We start from the raw sequence: 17,008 nt of genomic DNA, 5'->3' as shown, positions 1-17,008 counted from the left end.
TAATTTCCACCGCCACTGCGACCTGCAAAGAATATTCGTCTTCAGAAATGCTCGTCTGTCAGATAGCAGTTTTTCACGCCATAATTGGTCTTGTATTCTCACACTCGTGGGTGGAGAGACTCATGGTCATTGGCACCAATGGCACAATGATCGGAAACCCAGGCTATATTCGTGGCGCTGTTTCCAGGCTTGATCCAAATTTCAACGACTTTAAAATGCAACATCTCTTGCCAACAAGTACCGAGGGTCTACTTACAGACAAATTGTGCAAGAATACACAGAGAAATAGGACTTATACTACTGATCTTCCGGCACTCCAAGCAGCCCCTGGTGCCTTCATTGCTCTGCAATACCAGGAGAACGGCCATGTCACCTTGCCAGGGCTCACGCCACAAAAGAAGAATAGTGGCACCGTATATGTATACGGCACGTTATATCCTCGCGACGATGAATTACTTTCTTCCATCCATAATATTTGGAATACGGACGGCACCGGTGGCGATGGTCGAGGCAGACTCCTTGCGGTCAGAAGTTTTGATGATGGACAGTGCTATCAAATTAATACTGGTCCACTCTCCATGCAACGACAGGCCAGGTTCCATAAAATTGCAATGAACCCACAAGGTGCCGACCTTTGGTGCCAAAATGACATCCGGCTTCCCGTCAGTATTCCTTTCAGTTGGTACACCCTCTATTGGGTCTGGGATTGGCCGAGTTCTCCGAGTGATCATTTGCCAGGAGGGGAATCGGAGATATATACCAGTTGTGTGGATATAGAAATTCAACCGAGAGTTCAGCTAGATGAAATGAATTTTGTTGATGGACAAGATCTCAATATGGCAGGCATCAAAGAACAGCTAGAGTAGAGAATACATGATAGCGACTTAAGGACCAACCTTGATGGCTGCCAATGCTTCCGTATCGTGTATGATCAGTCCGTCGCTTGCTCCTCGCACTGTTAGTCCAGGAGGCCCCACAAGCCAAGGAGTGGGTAGGTGACCCGTAGGCGCTGAACCGCATCGTACCTGGGACACGATTGTGCGCGTTACGAGGGCGGAAAACTGATCTAATTTTGGCCTTTTGCATGCTAAGAGCGACTGATCGTGTCGAAGGTCAAGCATGATGTGTTTTCTAAAGGCTGCGAGCTTCCCTTGCAATGGTGAGACGCGTCTCACTAAGCGCCGCGCGATCTCCGCCAATCAGCAGGCGGTGCAGCGACATCACCACCGGAACCGCTCGACCTTGCAACTGCATAAAAAGGAGAGTTCCTCCGTCTTCAAGCTCACGCGGTGAGCGTTCAATGATGCCAACGTTACGAAGCCAGCAGCGCCGAGACACAAAAGGGCAGAAACGCGGCGTCGCTTCATCTCCAGACGAAATTACCGAGGACCGCCAGTCCACCCGCCCTTTGAAGAAGCAGAAACGCGGCCATTCATACTTCCCACCTCCCAAATTCTGGGACGGTCTATCGACGATTCCCCTTACTCGTAACGCAATAAGGGAACTGGATCGGCGAAATCAGCTAAGCAGTCATCCTCCTAGTCGCATACAAACACTTCATACGCCTCGACAGCCTCGACAGCCGTCAACCCTTCAGCGCTTTGCAAGACAAGGCGGCCCAGATCTTTCCGCGATAAGAGGCGTTAGTACAGCTCGATATTATATGCAATTTGATGCTAATAGTAATCTAGTGTCAATTCCCAATAGACTTGGGCGGCAATATGAGCTCCAGTCAATCGAGCCTCGGGCGTCGAAAGAGAGGTTCGCAGTCGCCCGTGAAGAGAACCAGCCAATCCTCGTCAAAGACCAACGCGACTCCTAATACTACGAGTACGAGAAGCACTGGTCCATATGATCGTGCATTTCAGCAAAATCTCATCGATCACAATATATTCCCAGATGGTTATGAATATCCAGATGGCGCATTGCCACCAGAGCCTGAGAACATGAACGATATACTGCACGCGATGGCCCAGCCTCGACCGTCTTTATCCCCATCTCGATTCTCCAATGATGATTTCAGAAGGTTTAAAAGAGCAGACACCCATGCGTTTAAAGAGCGTGAAATTACAACAAACGTCATACCTTTGATCGAAGGAACAATCGCAGATAGCAAGTGTGTTGCCGGAGACGTTCCATTTACAAACCTAGACGACTTGACCGACGGCACGATCGTTTCAGGCAAGCCTGACCTGTACCACGGCGCACGGCCCGAACAGCTCGATATCAGAGTTCGCAGAGAGCAAAGCCGTAAGATCAACCCCTCGTCTCAGAGCGATCTTCCAATCCTGGCAAATTTTTTCCTCGAGGCCAAAGGCCCTGATGGAACTCTGTCAGTTGCTTCCCGACAGTCGTGTTATAATGGCGCCCTCGGAGCTAGGGGTATGCTCAGTTTGCAGTCGTATGGCCAGCCGGAGCCCGAGTATGATAACAAGGCATATACAATCTCATCAATATATCATGGAGGCACGCTTAAGATGTATACCAGCCATCCGATACCGCCACGTACACCAGAAGGAAAGCCTGGTTTCGTAACGACACAGATCAAAACGTGGGGCCTTACTGGCGATGCTGATACATTTCGCCAAGGCGCTTCTGCATTCCGCAACGCCAGGGACTGGGAAAAGAACAGAGAGATAATGCCATTCAGCAAGCAAATGAAAGGGCAAAACGAGTGGCGTCGTTCACGGCCAGCGGTTTAGGCCTTGATTTAGCGGATGAAGGGTCTGGCGAGGACACTATTACCACTAGCCAGGAAACCGTTTTAAGACCTCATTCACATTCACACAAATCACGCTCCTATGACTCTGATACATCCGCTGATGAACTGTCGTCAGATCTGGGCAATTGGCTCACTGCTAAGCGTCCTAGGAAGTCAGGGTCCCAATCACCAAGGAAGAAACATTAGGTAGCTGGACACATCTGCTGATGAACTGTCCTTGGATATAGGTGACTGGTCTGTGGCTAAACGGAATAAGTCGCGATCACGGTCGCCACGGAAGAAGCAGTAGGTAGCTGGTGTATCACGGGTTTGTATGGCATTATTTTCAAATAACTAATGGCATGACAATGTAGATTTGGATCTGCTACTCATGCAAGAACCTTGCCAATTGCCTCTGCTTCGGGCTTATTTACCATCATCCCTGTGACCTGCAACGTGTGTCCCAGGTTGCGAACGGACTCGGTAGAAACGTTGCGTATGATGTAGTCCTTGTAGTACTTCTTGCAAATGACAAATATTCTCCTATCTTGTTCGACCATACAGCTCGTCACATTGACTGCTGCCTTACTCATGGGATTACAAGAACTCGCTTCGCGATTTGTGCAGGTAAGAGCAGGATCAGCTAACAACATTACCCCGCTACGGAACAAAAGCCGTCACGCAAGATGTCGTAGAATAGTGTCCTCATCAGAAAGGGGGACAGCATGTAACAAAGTAGTTGTAACTACCCAACACATGTAGGGATGCATAGTCTCTCCGGGTTGTCTTGCAGCATTGTCGCCGATTGTCGAGGATGTAGCGCTACGCTGGACTTCATCGTATAGATTGCCCGAGGTGGAGGCGGCGTGTTATCTTCACGTGACTTAGGCATGGAGTTGATTCCCAACATATTGCGACCTAAAGGCACATGACAAGGAATATACCGCATCCTGCACTTTTTGACACGGCGCGTTTTTACCTTAATGCCTCTTCGATGATCAAGTAGCGGCACTCGGTACTTCTAGCAGCGAAGCTCTGCTCGACCGCCGACGCTTGCAACCATCAAATTTAGTGCCCGAGGACCCTGCTCTTCTATTTCGCTCTATCTGATCCGCGACTGCAAACCACCGATGACACTGAATTGCGTCCATTTATGAACATGGGGCGAAGGTCCGATCCTACAGTTGGCGCGCATCAGAGATTTAATTCAACGCGCCTTTACAAAGTACAGTTATGGCCTGCCTGGGAGTTGATGACCGTGTGTGCGTTTTGGTATTGAAACTAACGTCAACAGCGAAGAATTCTTTCCATTTCCCGAAAACCATGCTGACAATCTTATGATACGTGAAGCATGTCGAAGATAACCAAGATCAAATGGCCACGGATGACCGACGATGATCTAAAGCAACATTGCAGGGAACAGGTAAGGAAGTCTTCATATATTCTGCGAAAGCGAAATTAATAAGACGTTCCTAGTTACAATGCGGCGAGTGCAGCATTACCTGGAGACATGATCTCCCAAAGGGTACACGAATACAGCCTCCCGCGAATACTTTCTTAATTGTTATCGATGTACCCGAAAACAAGGGCGCGATCCGCGTGTTCGATAGCACAGCCGACAAACATCTCGGTACCGTTGGCACCGAAGATGCTGGGTATATGGTCGGGGTGCCCTGGGATATTAACTGGTGGTTCAGAGTCTCAGGTTCATTGAACGTGGGGTATATTATACATCAGGAAGAGAACTGATACCTTTCTATATTTTTGCTCGTTGCATTGCAAAGTGATTTGTCAACTCCGGAGAAATAGGGATAATGACAAAAGAATTAACTGCTTCGGCATATGTATCTATTAGATAAACCCGTCCTACTTCTTGCCCTGAATTTACGATCTCCCGGACATCTTCCCATCCAAGTTCATAAGCATCTCCAGTAAATTGTGAGGCTGCAGTTGCAGCAGCTTCAATACGACGAACTGTCGAAGTGCTAGACAAGGAGGCAGGTTCTCCACGTTGTGAGGCACCTGCAGCCATCTGGCTTGGCTGATGATCTAGTAAGTTAGCACAACGATGACATGGGAGAACTAGAAAGACTCACTTTTGGCTGAGAAAATGCAGGCTATGGTCTCAAGCTCTGTCTTGGCAAACTCTCTCTCCCGTTCTTTCATTTTGACTGGCAGATCGACACGCAGGCGGTCCCTCATGCCAGCTACGGCTGATACACCGAGCCCTGCTGCAGAAATAACGACTCCTGCCGGCCCCATAAATTGTTTGACTCGCAGCAAAAATTCTAGGTACCGCGATTTGTTTGCCTCTCCAGGGCATCCAGGTGGTGGCCGGCCCGCTGCCAACAGTGCGAAGGCGTCGCCTACTCTGGCCTCCTCGGGGTCCTTTAACTTCCCGCGATTCTTTATAGCGATGGAAACATCAACGAGCTTGTCCACTATGTCGATGACTGACGTTAGCTTCTTTTGCGGCATCGTTGACAATGAAACATTCGATCGTGGCGTGAAGGTCGAAAAGAGTCGAGAAGAGTCGGAATCGGTCGCGAATGGTCATAAATAGTCAAAGCTGAAACTGCCCTTTCGGAGTAACAAAGGACCGAATTTTGCCGATTTCGGCTGATTTCGACCAAAATCGACCAAAGTCGGCCAACCACAACGGGGCAGGGCCATCAATACAGGTCTCAAATCACACATTCGAGTGACACTCGCCTACCGGAACGCCTATTCTCCGCATGCCATCTATCAAATTCTATTGTTTTATACGGTAATTTACATGAATGCTACTCTAATGGTGATGTGGCTTGCAGAAAAATTGTTGGTTGCATCAGAAAAGGAGCTTGCTGATCAATTCATGCATGAAAACTAGCCCAGAGGAGCCATCTGCCATCCCAAAGCTGATGTACGGAGAATTCGTGAGGCAAGAGATAAGAGAATTTTGTATATAACGTCCGACTGTATCTGCTGGAGCGGTGAAAATTTAAGGCACAGATTCATACCAGTCTACATTCACTTGTAATCATTCTCTATAACTATTTCACAAATGGCTGAACATACCATACCTCAGACAGAGAAAGGCGAAGAAGTGTACGCCGGCATTAACCCGTCAACCCGTATTTATGATCAAAATGTAGACAGAGGATTGGCACCATCAGCTGGGTAATGATCTATGCTCCTCAGCGTATTATCCGTTGCTGACAAGTAATAGGGATTCTTCAGGGCCCCGATCTGGCAATCCAGAGCACAGGCATACGCCCGGATCCCTTCCAATGGTAGAACAAAACCACATTTCACACTGTGCAGGAAACGGTGAATATGAGTCAATTCCCCTCCCCTAACTGACGCTGATCTTGTTTGGCAGTAAATCAACGCAGCACTGATATTCCAGGTAATGTCTCAGGTCAGTGAAACCAGACGAAATCATTAATTTCATATTTCTAGCTTCAACCTCCCAAGGCTCGCGAGATGAAGGTGTAAATCAGGAAGAGAGCCGCGATGATAGTCTTCACGAACACAAATCCACAACATCGAAAAGTCCTACCTCCCCCCTCTCTGCTACCGACGACAAGACCGAAACAGATGTGACGGATTATGATGATGTAGATGAAGACTCTGGTATGGATATCAACACTGGCCTACCACCGTTTTCAGGGTAAGATTACGGCAACGCAAACGCGTTGCTTGTTGGGCCATGATTTATGGAATATAGAGCTTGGGAATTTTGGCTACTGGTACAGGTCACTCATTCAATTCTACGTACGAATAATACAGGAACAGAATTCCAACTATCGACATTTCTCGTCATGCATGCTCGGGCACTTCGTGTTGTTGTATATTTTGGGCGACCTGTGATTGATTGGACAGCGGACCCAGTTTTTTAAGTCACGCGAGTCTGCATGCGTGATGACGGGATCAAGACTGTTTTCGCTTTGGACAGTCGCTAGTTACGGCAGCCCATCGACACGTATATATAAAGACTAGATGCTCAACAAACTTCTCGTGAAATTTGCAACGAAACAAACACGATGGCTGAAGACAATCGTTACCAACTCCTTGAGCTCGACACGCCGGACGGCCTTCAAGACAATATTGTTAAGAGTCTAGTCGTCCACTCCACAAAGACCGTAGATGAGCGGGGTCGACAGTTATGGATTTACGACGAGACGCTCCCAATCATGATTTACACCAGCATACTGTTGAAAAAGGTAGGCACACACGCCGTTGGATAACAGAACTATGCTAAAGTAGAATAACAATAGGATGCATCTATTAACGATGTTATTGCCAAACGAGGGCTTGCAGTCTGTCCCATGGAAAAGGCTGCAAGAGTCGTGCGTACTGGGGATGGAAATGGTGAATATCATGAGGCGCGCTCCGGCTCTATTGCCATAATCACTCCAATCACGCATGATAAGGTGCCGATTTGGTTGGCAGCAATAGGGGAGCCTTTTTCAGAGAACAAATTTGTCGAAGCTAGTAAAAAGGACAAGCTGGTTATACTTCCAGATACAAAATTCCGTCTTAGAGTACCATATTATCTAATGGTACGGTCGGTGCGAAACGTTTAGGATAGCCGCAATTGAATTCAAAGATCTTCAAATTTATGGTAAACTAGACTTGCAGGGAGACGCCACCACTGGAGGAACCTTGCGCTCCAAAGGAATCCATAGCCATGAGGTTCGCCCAATCGAGAGAAAGTTGCGAGTCGAATTGCGGAAGACGATCATTCGTATCCATGCCTTCGAAATCGATATCTGTCTGAAAGTTAGTCGACCACAATTGCGGTCCAGATTGGGATGCATCAGAATATATTTGAACTGGCTTGGCATACCGAAAAAACCAGGAGGAAATTGCGGATCAAGGGGCGGGAGCCCTTGAAAAATATCCATTCCCCCGGTCAGCGGTGCAGCCTGCCCGCTGGTGTTCTGGTCAAGCAGATCAACTGGCGACACTGGCTGCCGCGAGTCATGATGAAAGCTTGAGCCATCGGATCTCTTGTCCTGTTCATTTCCAGAGGCTCGCTTTCTCTTGACCCCTTGCTTTGACCGGCTGTCTAGTAGCAACATTTCCACTATCATGTAGACCACGTCTGTCGGAGCCGTCAAGAGCTCTTCTTGCGATGATGTTCCATTTAATATCCTTGAGGCGAGCTTTGCCATATCATGCTTTTCCTTATCCCCCTCGAAGCTCTGTAGATACGTTTCCTTGTTGCAAGACATGTACTTCGCAAGCCTCTGGGCATTGTGCAGGATAAAATCCGTCGACTTGTCTGTCGAATTGCTCCCAGACTCGCTATTAGCATAGTCAACATTGTTGTTGTTATCATGACTACCGTCATGACTTCTGGCTTGTTGCGATTGTGCACTAAACTCGTCGAGTATCGTGCTAGGAAGTCTCTCAGTGTAGATGTTTGTAGTGGCGTTTGCGAAAGCAGGAAGCTTTAAGCTCTGGCACAGATCCTCATAACGGCCTTTTTCTCCTTCATACCACCAGTGAAAGGCTACTGGGTTTAACACTGGAATGGCATCTGAAATGGCATCTGCTTCAGTTTCTCTGGCTGTAGCAACGAACCTCCTCAATGACAAATCAATCAGGGCGACAAGTCCATCGTAAAAATACCTTTCGTTATCCGCGCCTTTAATGGCAGTATTCCCAAGCCGCGCTACGCCAAAGCCTCCAACTTTGAAAATTAGCAACGTGGTACCTTATCCTGTTGGTAAGAAAGCTTACCTTCTAGGAAAGTGAATATCGTAATCGCCACACTCCCATAGTATTCAACCAATCTTGAAATCGCTTCTAAGATTCGGTCAAGGGCACGACCACAAAGATATTTGGATCCGTTGTCTCTGGCCTTCCGCGCGTTCTCAAGTTCCGTTATACCCGCTATATAATTTCCCACATTTTTTATAGAAGCCACGCTCAGCTCCAAGTCCTTAGTTTTAGAATTCGTTCTGGCGCATATTTGGTCTATTGGCGTGTTATCCCTCTTCAGTCGCATCCATAGAAGCATGAGCTGGCCAGTTTCGATAGGGTGCTCATTTCTTGCAGACGTATCGAAACATTTTCGGATGGTTCTTAATCTTTTGGCTTGATTTCCTTGAGGCTTACTGACAAGAATTTGTATGCCTCTGGCGAAAGCCTTGGCTGTCGTGAGCATGCGATGCTCCAGACTGCGGTCCTTTTTGATGGCCACTTTCCCGGTGAGGGTTTTTGGGGAGGGCTCGGGTCCTGGTATAGTGGATGGCAATACAGATTCTTCGGTTAAACCTTGTGACACCGAATTTGTTGATGTTGAGGCCGGTAGGAGGGTTGTTGTGGTTGGCCGATGTTGTGAGTCAACCTGCTGTTCAATCACTTCGATATCTCTATTTCAACATTAATCAACTGTCTTGGTTATTGAAGCAAGACGTACAAGTCAGGACCAAACCAACTCCGTGGCTTGAAGATTTTCTCCCTTGTATCATCCTGAGGAGCATCAGGGCTTTGTATGAACAGCTTGAGGCTGCATTTTACGAGTGGAATATCGTCCTGGTCACATAATTGAATGTTGAAATGCTCTCTGATGGTGTGTCCCTGGGCGCTATAAGACCGACGCAACGCCCAGTGGCTGTCAGATTCCTTGTGTTGAACGAAAGAGTTCGCAAAGTCGGCATCATCGAACAACCCATCTCGAAGGTACCTCGCAAGGAGGTCGAGACCACTCATTCTGATCTTTGGACAAAGGATATGAGAGTGAAAATGAATAGAGCATTTTGGGAGCGGACGGCGAGCCTACACTGAAGAAATGTGTAATGACGGGTTTTTCCATTGCCCCGATGTGCGTTCCTTTGATCGGCCTTGTTCATGAACCCAGCTAACATGAAATGTACAGAAGAGCAGGGGATTGTTTTGGTCGCATGGCGGTCGGCCACCATTAGGGGGACGGAGAGGGGGGTGCAGAATGTTTTACACAATCGATTCTGTAAAACATTTTGCACGCCCCTTCTTGGTTGCTTGGTGTTGAACGACCGCAGTCCAACACAACTGCATGTACTAGCAAGGCTTGCATCGTTCAATTTGGAGCCAATGATAGATGCACTACCGATTCCCCGACGCACTAGTAAGGATTGCTGGTCATTACAGCCGTCTGATTTGGCCGTCACGCAATACCAGTGCGACTCTCCTATCGAGGCAAGAGAACTAACCAGTTCGATGGTAGTCAAGAGGGTCGGGTTTGAGCCTGCCAGCGATAGCCCACATGCTCGTTGGATGAGACCTCATCTTCGACCCTGGCCACCGAGAACAATCAAATGGTCGTCTACAGAAGACCTTATAATGAGGCTGTCCCTGCAGCAATGGCGGTGAGCTGGCGGCCATTCCGGAGCAGACGATAAATCCGCGACTAAACACGGAATTTGTGCTAGTTCCTAGCTGCGGTGCTTCAAACCCAGCTCCTATGGCTACCATGGATGCGACAGATTGGGAATCGATAACTGCAAAGGCAATGGGGAAGTCCAACGGCAGGGTGGCTGCTTGGTAGGCGAGTGTCCGAATGCTACTGGTGTCAAAAACGGCAGGACTCTTCGTTATAGTTCCAAAACAGTGGAGGAGAGGCCAAACATGGTGTAGCAAACAGTATGCTATAACAAAATCTCTGTATTCATCCACCGCCTCCTTCAATTCACCCGCTCGTAGACTATTAATCGCGGGCGTCCACAGATGCCAGGCCGTATCTCATGATGCCCATTTCAAAGTGAAACAATCCTCAACGAATTTTTCGCCTCTATGCATCAATTTGGGCACTCCAGCAAATATTATAGTACAGAGCTGTGTGTGAGACCATTACGTATATTGTCGCGTAGGGGAGGTTGGTTTTTTTCTCCTTGTGTTACCTGGCTATAAGATCTCTTTTACTTTTCGTCTGGGGCCTCTCCCGTTTCCTCCAACCCTGACCTGCTGCCCATCAAAGTCTCCTTCATTCTTTTTTTCCCTCCAAAGTCCTCTCAAAGACCAATAAAAATACTGCCAATGCATAAGACAGAGCATAGTATTTGCCTTCACTGCTGCACTGTTTATGATACCGAGGCATGCCGATGCAACGAAGAAGTCAGATGTACACAAAACGTCTTGTTGAAATTCGTATTCGGACCATGCCCCACTTGTGAAGATGTTCTACACATTGATCAGGCAACCAAAGGATCTACGCTCGTTCTGGGTTGGGCTGCCCGTGCCTTCGTGGCAAGCGGTGACGACCTTGATTCCTTCGCCGTTGAAGCTGCGATCGGGATGTCTACGGAAGGCTACTATGCGGACTCGGCCCGATTTAACTTTGAAAAAGAAGTTAAAATTCTTTTGAGAGACCTGCGGCCATCAAGGATTGATCTTCGCCATTGGACCTGGAACAATATTGCCGGAAAATACGACGATGACGAGTGGATAAATCATTTTGTGAATTTTATAATAGAGATTGCACGCAAACCGACCGAGACGTGTCACAGCCGCAGACAAGTTCCTGCTGTTGTAGTCCACAACAATCACATTACGGCTCCTTTTCATACCGGCGCAAGGGCCCCTTGTCATCATCATCTCCTCCAGCTGATACACGCATTATTGAGACCTCTCCCAAGTCAGGAAGTTGACCGAGTCCGAAATGGTATAACGAAAGGGGTAAGAAGGGGTTGAGCAGGGAAATATACGGGAATGGGCCTCATATCCGGCCCTGGCATCAGAGGACAATTGATTGTTGAAGACCTTTGAGTCAACTACTTAAAATGAGGCTGTCGCTGCAGGAATGGCGGGGAGCTGGGGGCCTTTTTATTCATACTTCTCTTCCACCTTTGATATCATGCAGTCACACAAAACTCCAGCCTTGTCTTTAACGCAGCAAATCGGGCTGACAATCTGTTCCATTTTACAGCTCTTGATTCTTAGCACAGCAGCAATATTAAGAAGCCTATTATCTGGACGCTCATCTAAAACTAGTTTCTGGTACTGGACAACTTTATGTACGTTGTATTTTTCCGTTATTGCTGGTTTAGTGGTGGGTGCTGTCTTGATGGTGGCGACATGGTGTGAACTAGGGGAGCATTCGGTGGAATATTGGGCGGATTGCGAGTTATCAGTGATGCTGCTCTGGAGTATGCTATTAGAGGTGAGTATACATTGGCTAGGAAATGGGAAAAATACTGAACCTAATCCAGAGTATTGCATTGGCTGGTCTGACAGCGACGGCTTTTGGGAGAACCAATGCCCAAGGGGTCGTGATGAAGGGAATTCTACTAGCCTTATCACTTACTGGGATCGGGTTGCTATCGGCAGATTTTCAGTTCAGATCGTCGTCGCGACTTTTGCCGATGTCAGCTGTAGCCGCTTTTCGAGGATCTATGATGCTGTCATGTTTCATTTTGCGCCTCGAAGGAGTCAGGCGAGGTAAAAGGGCAAAATGCCAGAACTGGAAGCTTTGGCTTTCTCTGGACATTCGAAGTTGCTTCGAGATCGTCACCTTTGGGCTTTCTTTTCTCTCATTTTACGATGTCTTAGCATCACGCATAAAATATAAACTGGTGAGATGTTCTTCCATCATCAACCTGCATACGCTGACAGGGTAGGTTCAAAACGGAATGTTCACAGTCATCGGAATTGTGAACCTTATCACGGGATTTAGGAGATATCGCCAGTGCAGGAGTGAGGAGAGAGACACCAACAGGCGGCAAATGGCTGGTGAAGATACGACGGATGGAGTTTTACTTTGGAATAGGTCAAAAACAAAAAATACGTCAAGTGATTCTGAGATCGAGCTGGTACCAAAAGATGTTTAGAAGAGGGTGTCGCATATCAAGCCTACCCAAATCCTACCTCCTGAAAAACTGGGACACTGCAGTGGCTGCCTGGCAGGTAGCTGCTACTGCCTGAACTATCAAAGATTTCTTTTGTGTATAAAGAGTTGCACGGTTCCCTTGAAACCCTTGATGGAGTTCTTGCTCCTTAAATAATTCTCATTTAATACAATTGGCGCTTTCGGCGCTATTATACTCGTTCTTTTGTGACTCTTAATTGTCTGACAGGGGGTGATGCTTCTGCATGACAAGCATATTGACATAACTACTGCTCGTTTGCTATTGCCTCATGGAAGCTTGAACCACTCTGTATTGACAGAATAAAAACCGACGTACGTTGACATAAATCATAGAGCACTCATTTCAATTGTACTTAGATGTCTCTTTGTAGTGCATTTTATGGACGTCTAAAAACCTCACTGACCACTTTGAACGCTTCTATAAGAACCTGGAATACACTAATAATTCCGCAAACTTCGGCGCTGGAAAGTAGCTCTGAATGTTCTACACTACTATGCGGCTGTCTTCGTAGGTGCAACCCTGCTGGATACCGGCTAGCCCTCGGCAAGGAAGATCTCGTCTTGTTGCACCACGGAAGTGCCCCTGAACCGGGGAATACAGTTTTGGCAGCCTCATTTACCTAGGCTCAGGTGTTCGTGTTGTTTTTCGACACACGTTGGGCTGCGTACATTGTTCACGTGGAGGCTGATCCATTGTTCCGTAGGATGTATAAGTATGACAGTCCTTCCTTCCGTGGCGGTTCTAACTCAGATCTTCAGATTTTATTCAGGAAGAGCTCATAATAGTGTCCATCGGGCATCCCATACCCTGGTTATATTACATTAAAACACCTCAAAATCAACATTTGAGCAAGACCTGCAGGGTCCGCATTCGTTACTACTATGGTCTACACTGGCAGAAAGCGCAGAATCAAAGTATATCCATTATTCACAGTCGGGGGATTGACTAAACCTTACAACAGCTGAAAGTCTAACATGGAATATATGTAGTGCGAAGGGGCGAAGGCTCGCAGGCTCTGTACCAGACCCAAAACCGATATCGCATTTTGCCACAAGACTGGCGTGGAGTACGCAAGAAAGAAAGGGCAGAAAACCACAATAGTGACCTCGCCCAGCCCAACCACAACACAGGACGTCATTTCATCACCAGATAAGGCGCTTGCGTCATCTCGCAGGGTTTCGAAGGCCTGTACGGGTTGCAGAAAGTTCCGAGTCAAGGTAAATGCACTGCTTGGAGATCAACTAACCTCGTAATAACCGAAGGTCTAACAAGAAGTCTACGTAGTGTGAAAATTCGAGGCCCTGTCAGCAGTGCATCAAGTCTGGGAGAAAATGTACCGCACCCGAAGAAAGGATTGTTACTGGATACGGATATTCGGAATCTTCCGGCAGAAAATTCGCAAAGGATGAACCCCTGAATGCTATATCACAGGATGAGAAAGTTGCCTCATATTCGACACCGAAGGCAGGATCCTTGCAGCTGCGCTCCCCGGACCTTCCCCAGATGCCTCTGCAGGAAAGGGCAATCGCTTACTTTTTGTATCATTATGATCTTGAATCGCCTAGCCAGAACAAAATTGGCGGTATGGGTTTTGTTATCCTACCGAACAGCGACAAGGAATGGGAGCATTACCGACTGGCATTTGAAGCTTGCGCTATGGCGTCGTTCATCAATGAGACGGGCGGTCAGCTTGAATACAAAAGCTTGACTATTGAGACATACAATAAAGCGCTGACGGCGATGCATAGCGCACTTCAAGATCCAGATGTCGTTTGCAAGGATGCAACCTTGGCTGCAGTTTTACTTCTAGCGCTGTTCGAATGCTTAAATCCTACGACTGGGGAGCAAGAAAGCTGGCGCAATCACGTACAGGGTGCTATTGAGTTGGCCCGAGGACGCGGTCGCAAACAGATTGACACCCGAATTGGACAAATGCTATTCAGGGCAACCCGCACTTTAATGGTAAGATTTCCATAAACTTCTCAAGTCCACGGTTTTATCGGGTTGATCTTCAAGTTAACATCGTGATGTAGACTCTCTAATAGCTAACTTGCAACAGGTAATATATAGTCTCGCAACACTAGAAGACGAAAAGGAGAAAGAGCTCTGGTGGTCCGGAGACGATGAATGCACTTCGACCCAAAAGCTTTGCGTTGGAGTGGCTTCGCTTAGCGCGAAGGCTACGGCCCTTCTTCGTCCGTCCGGACATAAAGAGGAAGTCGAAGTCGAAGTCATGCTTAAGCGGTGTCAAGCTCATGATCGAACTTGCAAAGCCAGGTGGGACGAGTTGTCAAAGAGTACACAGGGCATTAGCTCTAACAATACGGACCCCTGGCTGCTGATGCTTCTGAATATGCTGACATGTGCACGAATCCTCCTGAACTCAATCATTATGAGATGCGCGACCTGGACTTACAAGGTCCCCAATTATCAAACCTCTGAAGAGTATGATGGCGCCTGTTCTGCTCTGGCGGAAATTATTCTCCACAGCGCCAAGGTCAACGAACAGCAACTCTGCTGGGCCGGAGAAGCGCAGTCGTCGTTTGCAGAACTCGACGTTCAATTACAGCCTGACCGGGATTCGAGCGGATGCGCCATCAACAAGTGGATAGAAGATAATAGGGACCTCAGGAAAGAGAAGCCATTGGTAGGGTTACAACCGTTAGCCCTTATCTGGTCTTTAAAATGCCTCACCGATGACCAGATAATCGCCGTCGACACCCGATTACAACGCATCCTGGGAATCCGTGGGGCCTTACCACTTCATGACCATAGGGCTAGTATGCCGTCATATCGGTTCACGGTGGAGACGCCATGCTCGTCACCCTACACTAGTGATGCTGCACAGATTTCCGCAAATCCACAACGGATCCTCGCAAGCCTGGCGTGCGAGATTCTGCCCCACATCCCAAACGTACCAAGTACACGGAGGAGGATAGAGATGCTCTTCTTGATCTTTACGAGAAGGGTACCACTTGGCAGGTATTACAAGACCGCTTTCCCGGTCACACTTTACGTTCGTTGAAAAGCCAGGTAAGGGTACTGAGAGAACCTAAATTCTTGTTCACTGACGACGAAGATCGGACTCTTATTCGACTAAGGGAAGAAGAGTGTTTGGAATTTGGAGTCATTGCCCAACAATTACACCACAGGCCAGTCGCGGTGTCGAGGCGGTACAAGCAATTGCGTCCTGGCATTGTAATAAATAGCAGGCCCGTGGACATAGATATCAAGCGGCTTGTTGACTTAAGGAATCAAGGGCACTACTGGACCGACATTCAAGACACCTTTCGCGGTTGCTCTAAAAAGAGGCTTCGAAAGTTGTACTCTGAGTACAAGTCTCACTCCTTAGCTGCCAGCCTTAAGGAGATTAAGGTTCATCCTCAGAATGGGATGTGAAGATAGTAGGAATGAATGGGAAGAAAATTCTAATGAAAAAATTGCAATTATCCAGAGCTTTCTTCGCCAACACGTGTATAACCACAAAGTGATTTACAAGACTGCTCAGGCACATCATCGAGCATGGCACAAGCGAATTGATGACGATTCAAGTTGAGAACAAACTTTAAGACCGAAGCCGCATATACAATCACAAAAGCGCTACAGAAAGCACATCCAGGGAACAGTTCCGGTTTTATGTCATATTTGGGCCTGTAAAACGATTCTAGAGTAGCTTGGGGACAATTAGACAGTATGATATGGCTCTCATACCTTTTCTTGTCAAGTACATTGGATTGTCAAGGATCACCAAAATCGAACAGCAACCCTTATGACTCTAAGAACACGTAAAGTTTCGACAGTAAAGAAGACACAGATCGACGGGATATATGCATGATGATGAGGGGTAGAAATTAAACTAAGCGATGCTATAAAAAGACTCGTTTGCCGTCGCAGTCTCCCCCCATAACTTGACCCCTCAGCATTATCACCATCTGACCTAAAGTCACGAACCAACAATCGCGGAAGGTAATGCGCAGGGGCAAACTGCACCCACGTTTGAGCTTTATGACTGCATGTGTGGCTACTACCTTTTGAGGAAAGTTAACGAGTCATTAGCTTTTGTTGCTACGCCAAAGCCATAAAGGTGAAACTACATACTGTATACAATGCCTATCAACTCCCATCTTTGCTTGCAAGACGCTATCAGTATGGTCCCCCAGAGCAAAACGACAAGCCGAAGAGTTTGCAGAATTTTTAATGTTAATATATACAGAAACAATAAAGCAATACTCGAGTCAAGAACAGGGGGCAGTAATGGTCATACGAAATGAGCCCCTACAAAGTCAATACGCATTCAATGTTGCCGCTAGCATATACGAACCATTCCACGAAGTCTTCGGCCTTACTTGGCGACATCTTCATACTTTAGTGTTTTTGTGGACAATTATTACTTTATTGAGTCAAATATGGCGAACATTCCGACAATCGGGGCAATGTCAGCTACCTCGACCAACCACACAATCGGAACGGC

General features: G+C 47.4%; 4 protein-coding genes across 4 annotated transcripts; 2 read left to right on the top strand and 2 right to left on the bottom strand.

The window, feature by feature from the left end:
* Positions 1 to 1,303: 1,303 nt before the first annotated feature.
* On the top strand, positions 1,304 to 2,702 carry MAA_08011 (uncharacterized protein; the record flags this gene model as incomplete). Its single annotated transcript, XM_007826009.2, has 2 exons — positions 1,304 to 1,642; positions 1,692 to 2,702. 2 exons carry the CDS (start codon positions 1,304 to 1,306, stop codon positions 2,700 to 2,702), a joined length of 1,350 nt encoding a protein of 449 aa, XP_007824200.2.
* Positions 2,703 to 4,585: 1,883 nt separating this feature from the next.
* Positions 4,586 to 5,179, bottom strand: MAA_08012 (uncharacterized protein; the record flags this gene model as incomplete). The annotated part of the gene is made up of 2 exons (XM_007826010.1): positions 4,586 to 4,737; positions 4,798 to 5,179. 2 exons carry the CDS (start codon positions 5,177 to 5,179, stop codon positions 4,586 to 4,588), a joined length of 534 nt encoding a protein of 177 aa, XP_007824201.1.
* Positions 5,180 to 7,312: 2,133 nt separating this feature from the next.
* MAA_11172 (uncharacterized protein) lies at positions 7,313 to 9,406 on the bottom strand (the record flags this gene model as incomplete). Its single annotated transcript, XM_011413138.1, has 4 exons — positions 7,313 to 7,455; positions 7,533 to 8,381; positions 8,432 to 9,066; positions 9,114 to 9,406. The coding sequence occupies 4 exons, from the start codon at positions 9,404 to 9,406 to the stop codon at positions 7,313 to 7,315; spliced, it is 1,920 nt and encodes a 639-aa protein (XP_011411440.1).
* A 4,634-nt stretch (positions 9,407 to 14,040) lies between these two features.
* On the top strand, positions 14,041 to 15,936 carry MAA_08013 (negative acting factor-like protein; the record flags this gene model as incomplete). The annotated part of the gene is made up of 3 exons (XM_007826011.2): positions 14,041 to 14,499; positions 14,597 to 15,317; positions 15,386 to 15,936. 3 exons carry the CDS (start codon positions 14,041 to 14,043, stop codon positions 15,934 to 15,936), a joined length of 1,731 nt encoding a protein of 576 aa, XP_007824202.2.
* Positions 15,937 to 17,008: the final 1,072 nt, after the last annotated feature.

Source organism: Metarhizium robertsii, assembly GCF_000187425.2.
Source record: "Metarhizium robertsii ARSEF 23 chromosome Unknown MAA_Scf_4, whole genome shotgun sequence".
Classification (NCBI taxonomy): Eukaryota; Fungi; Ascomycota; class Sordariomycetes; order Hypocreales; family Clavicipitaceae; genus Metarhizium; species Metarhizium robertsii.
Note: the sequence above shows the minus strand (reverse complement) of the source record. Positions and strands in the feature narration are given on the sequence as shown.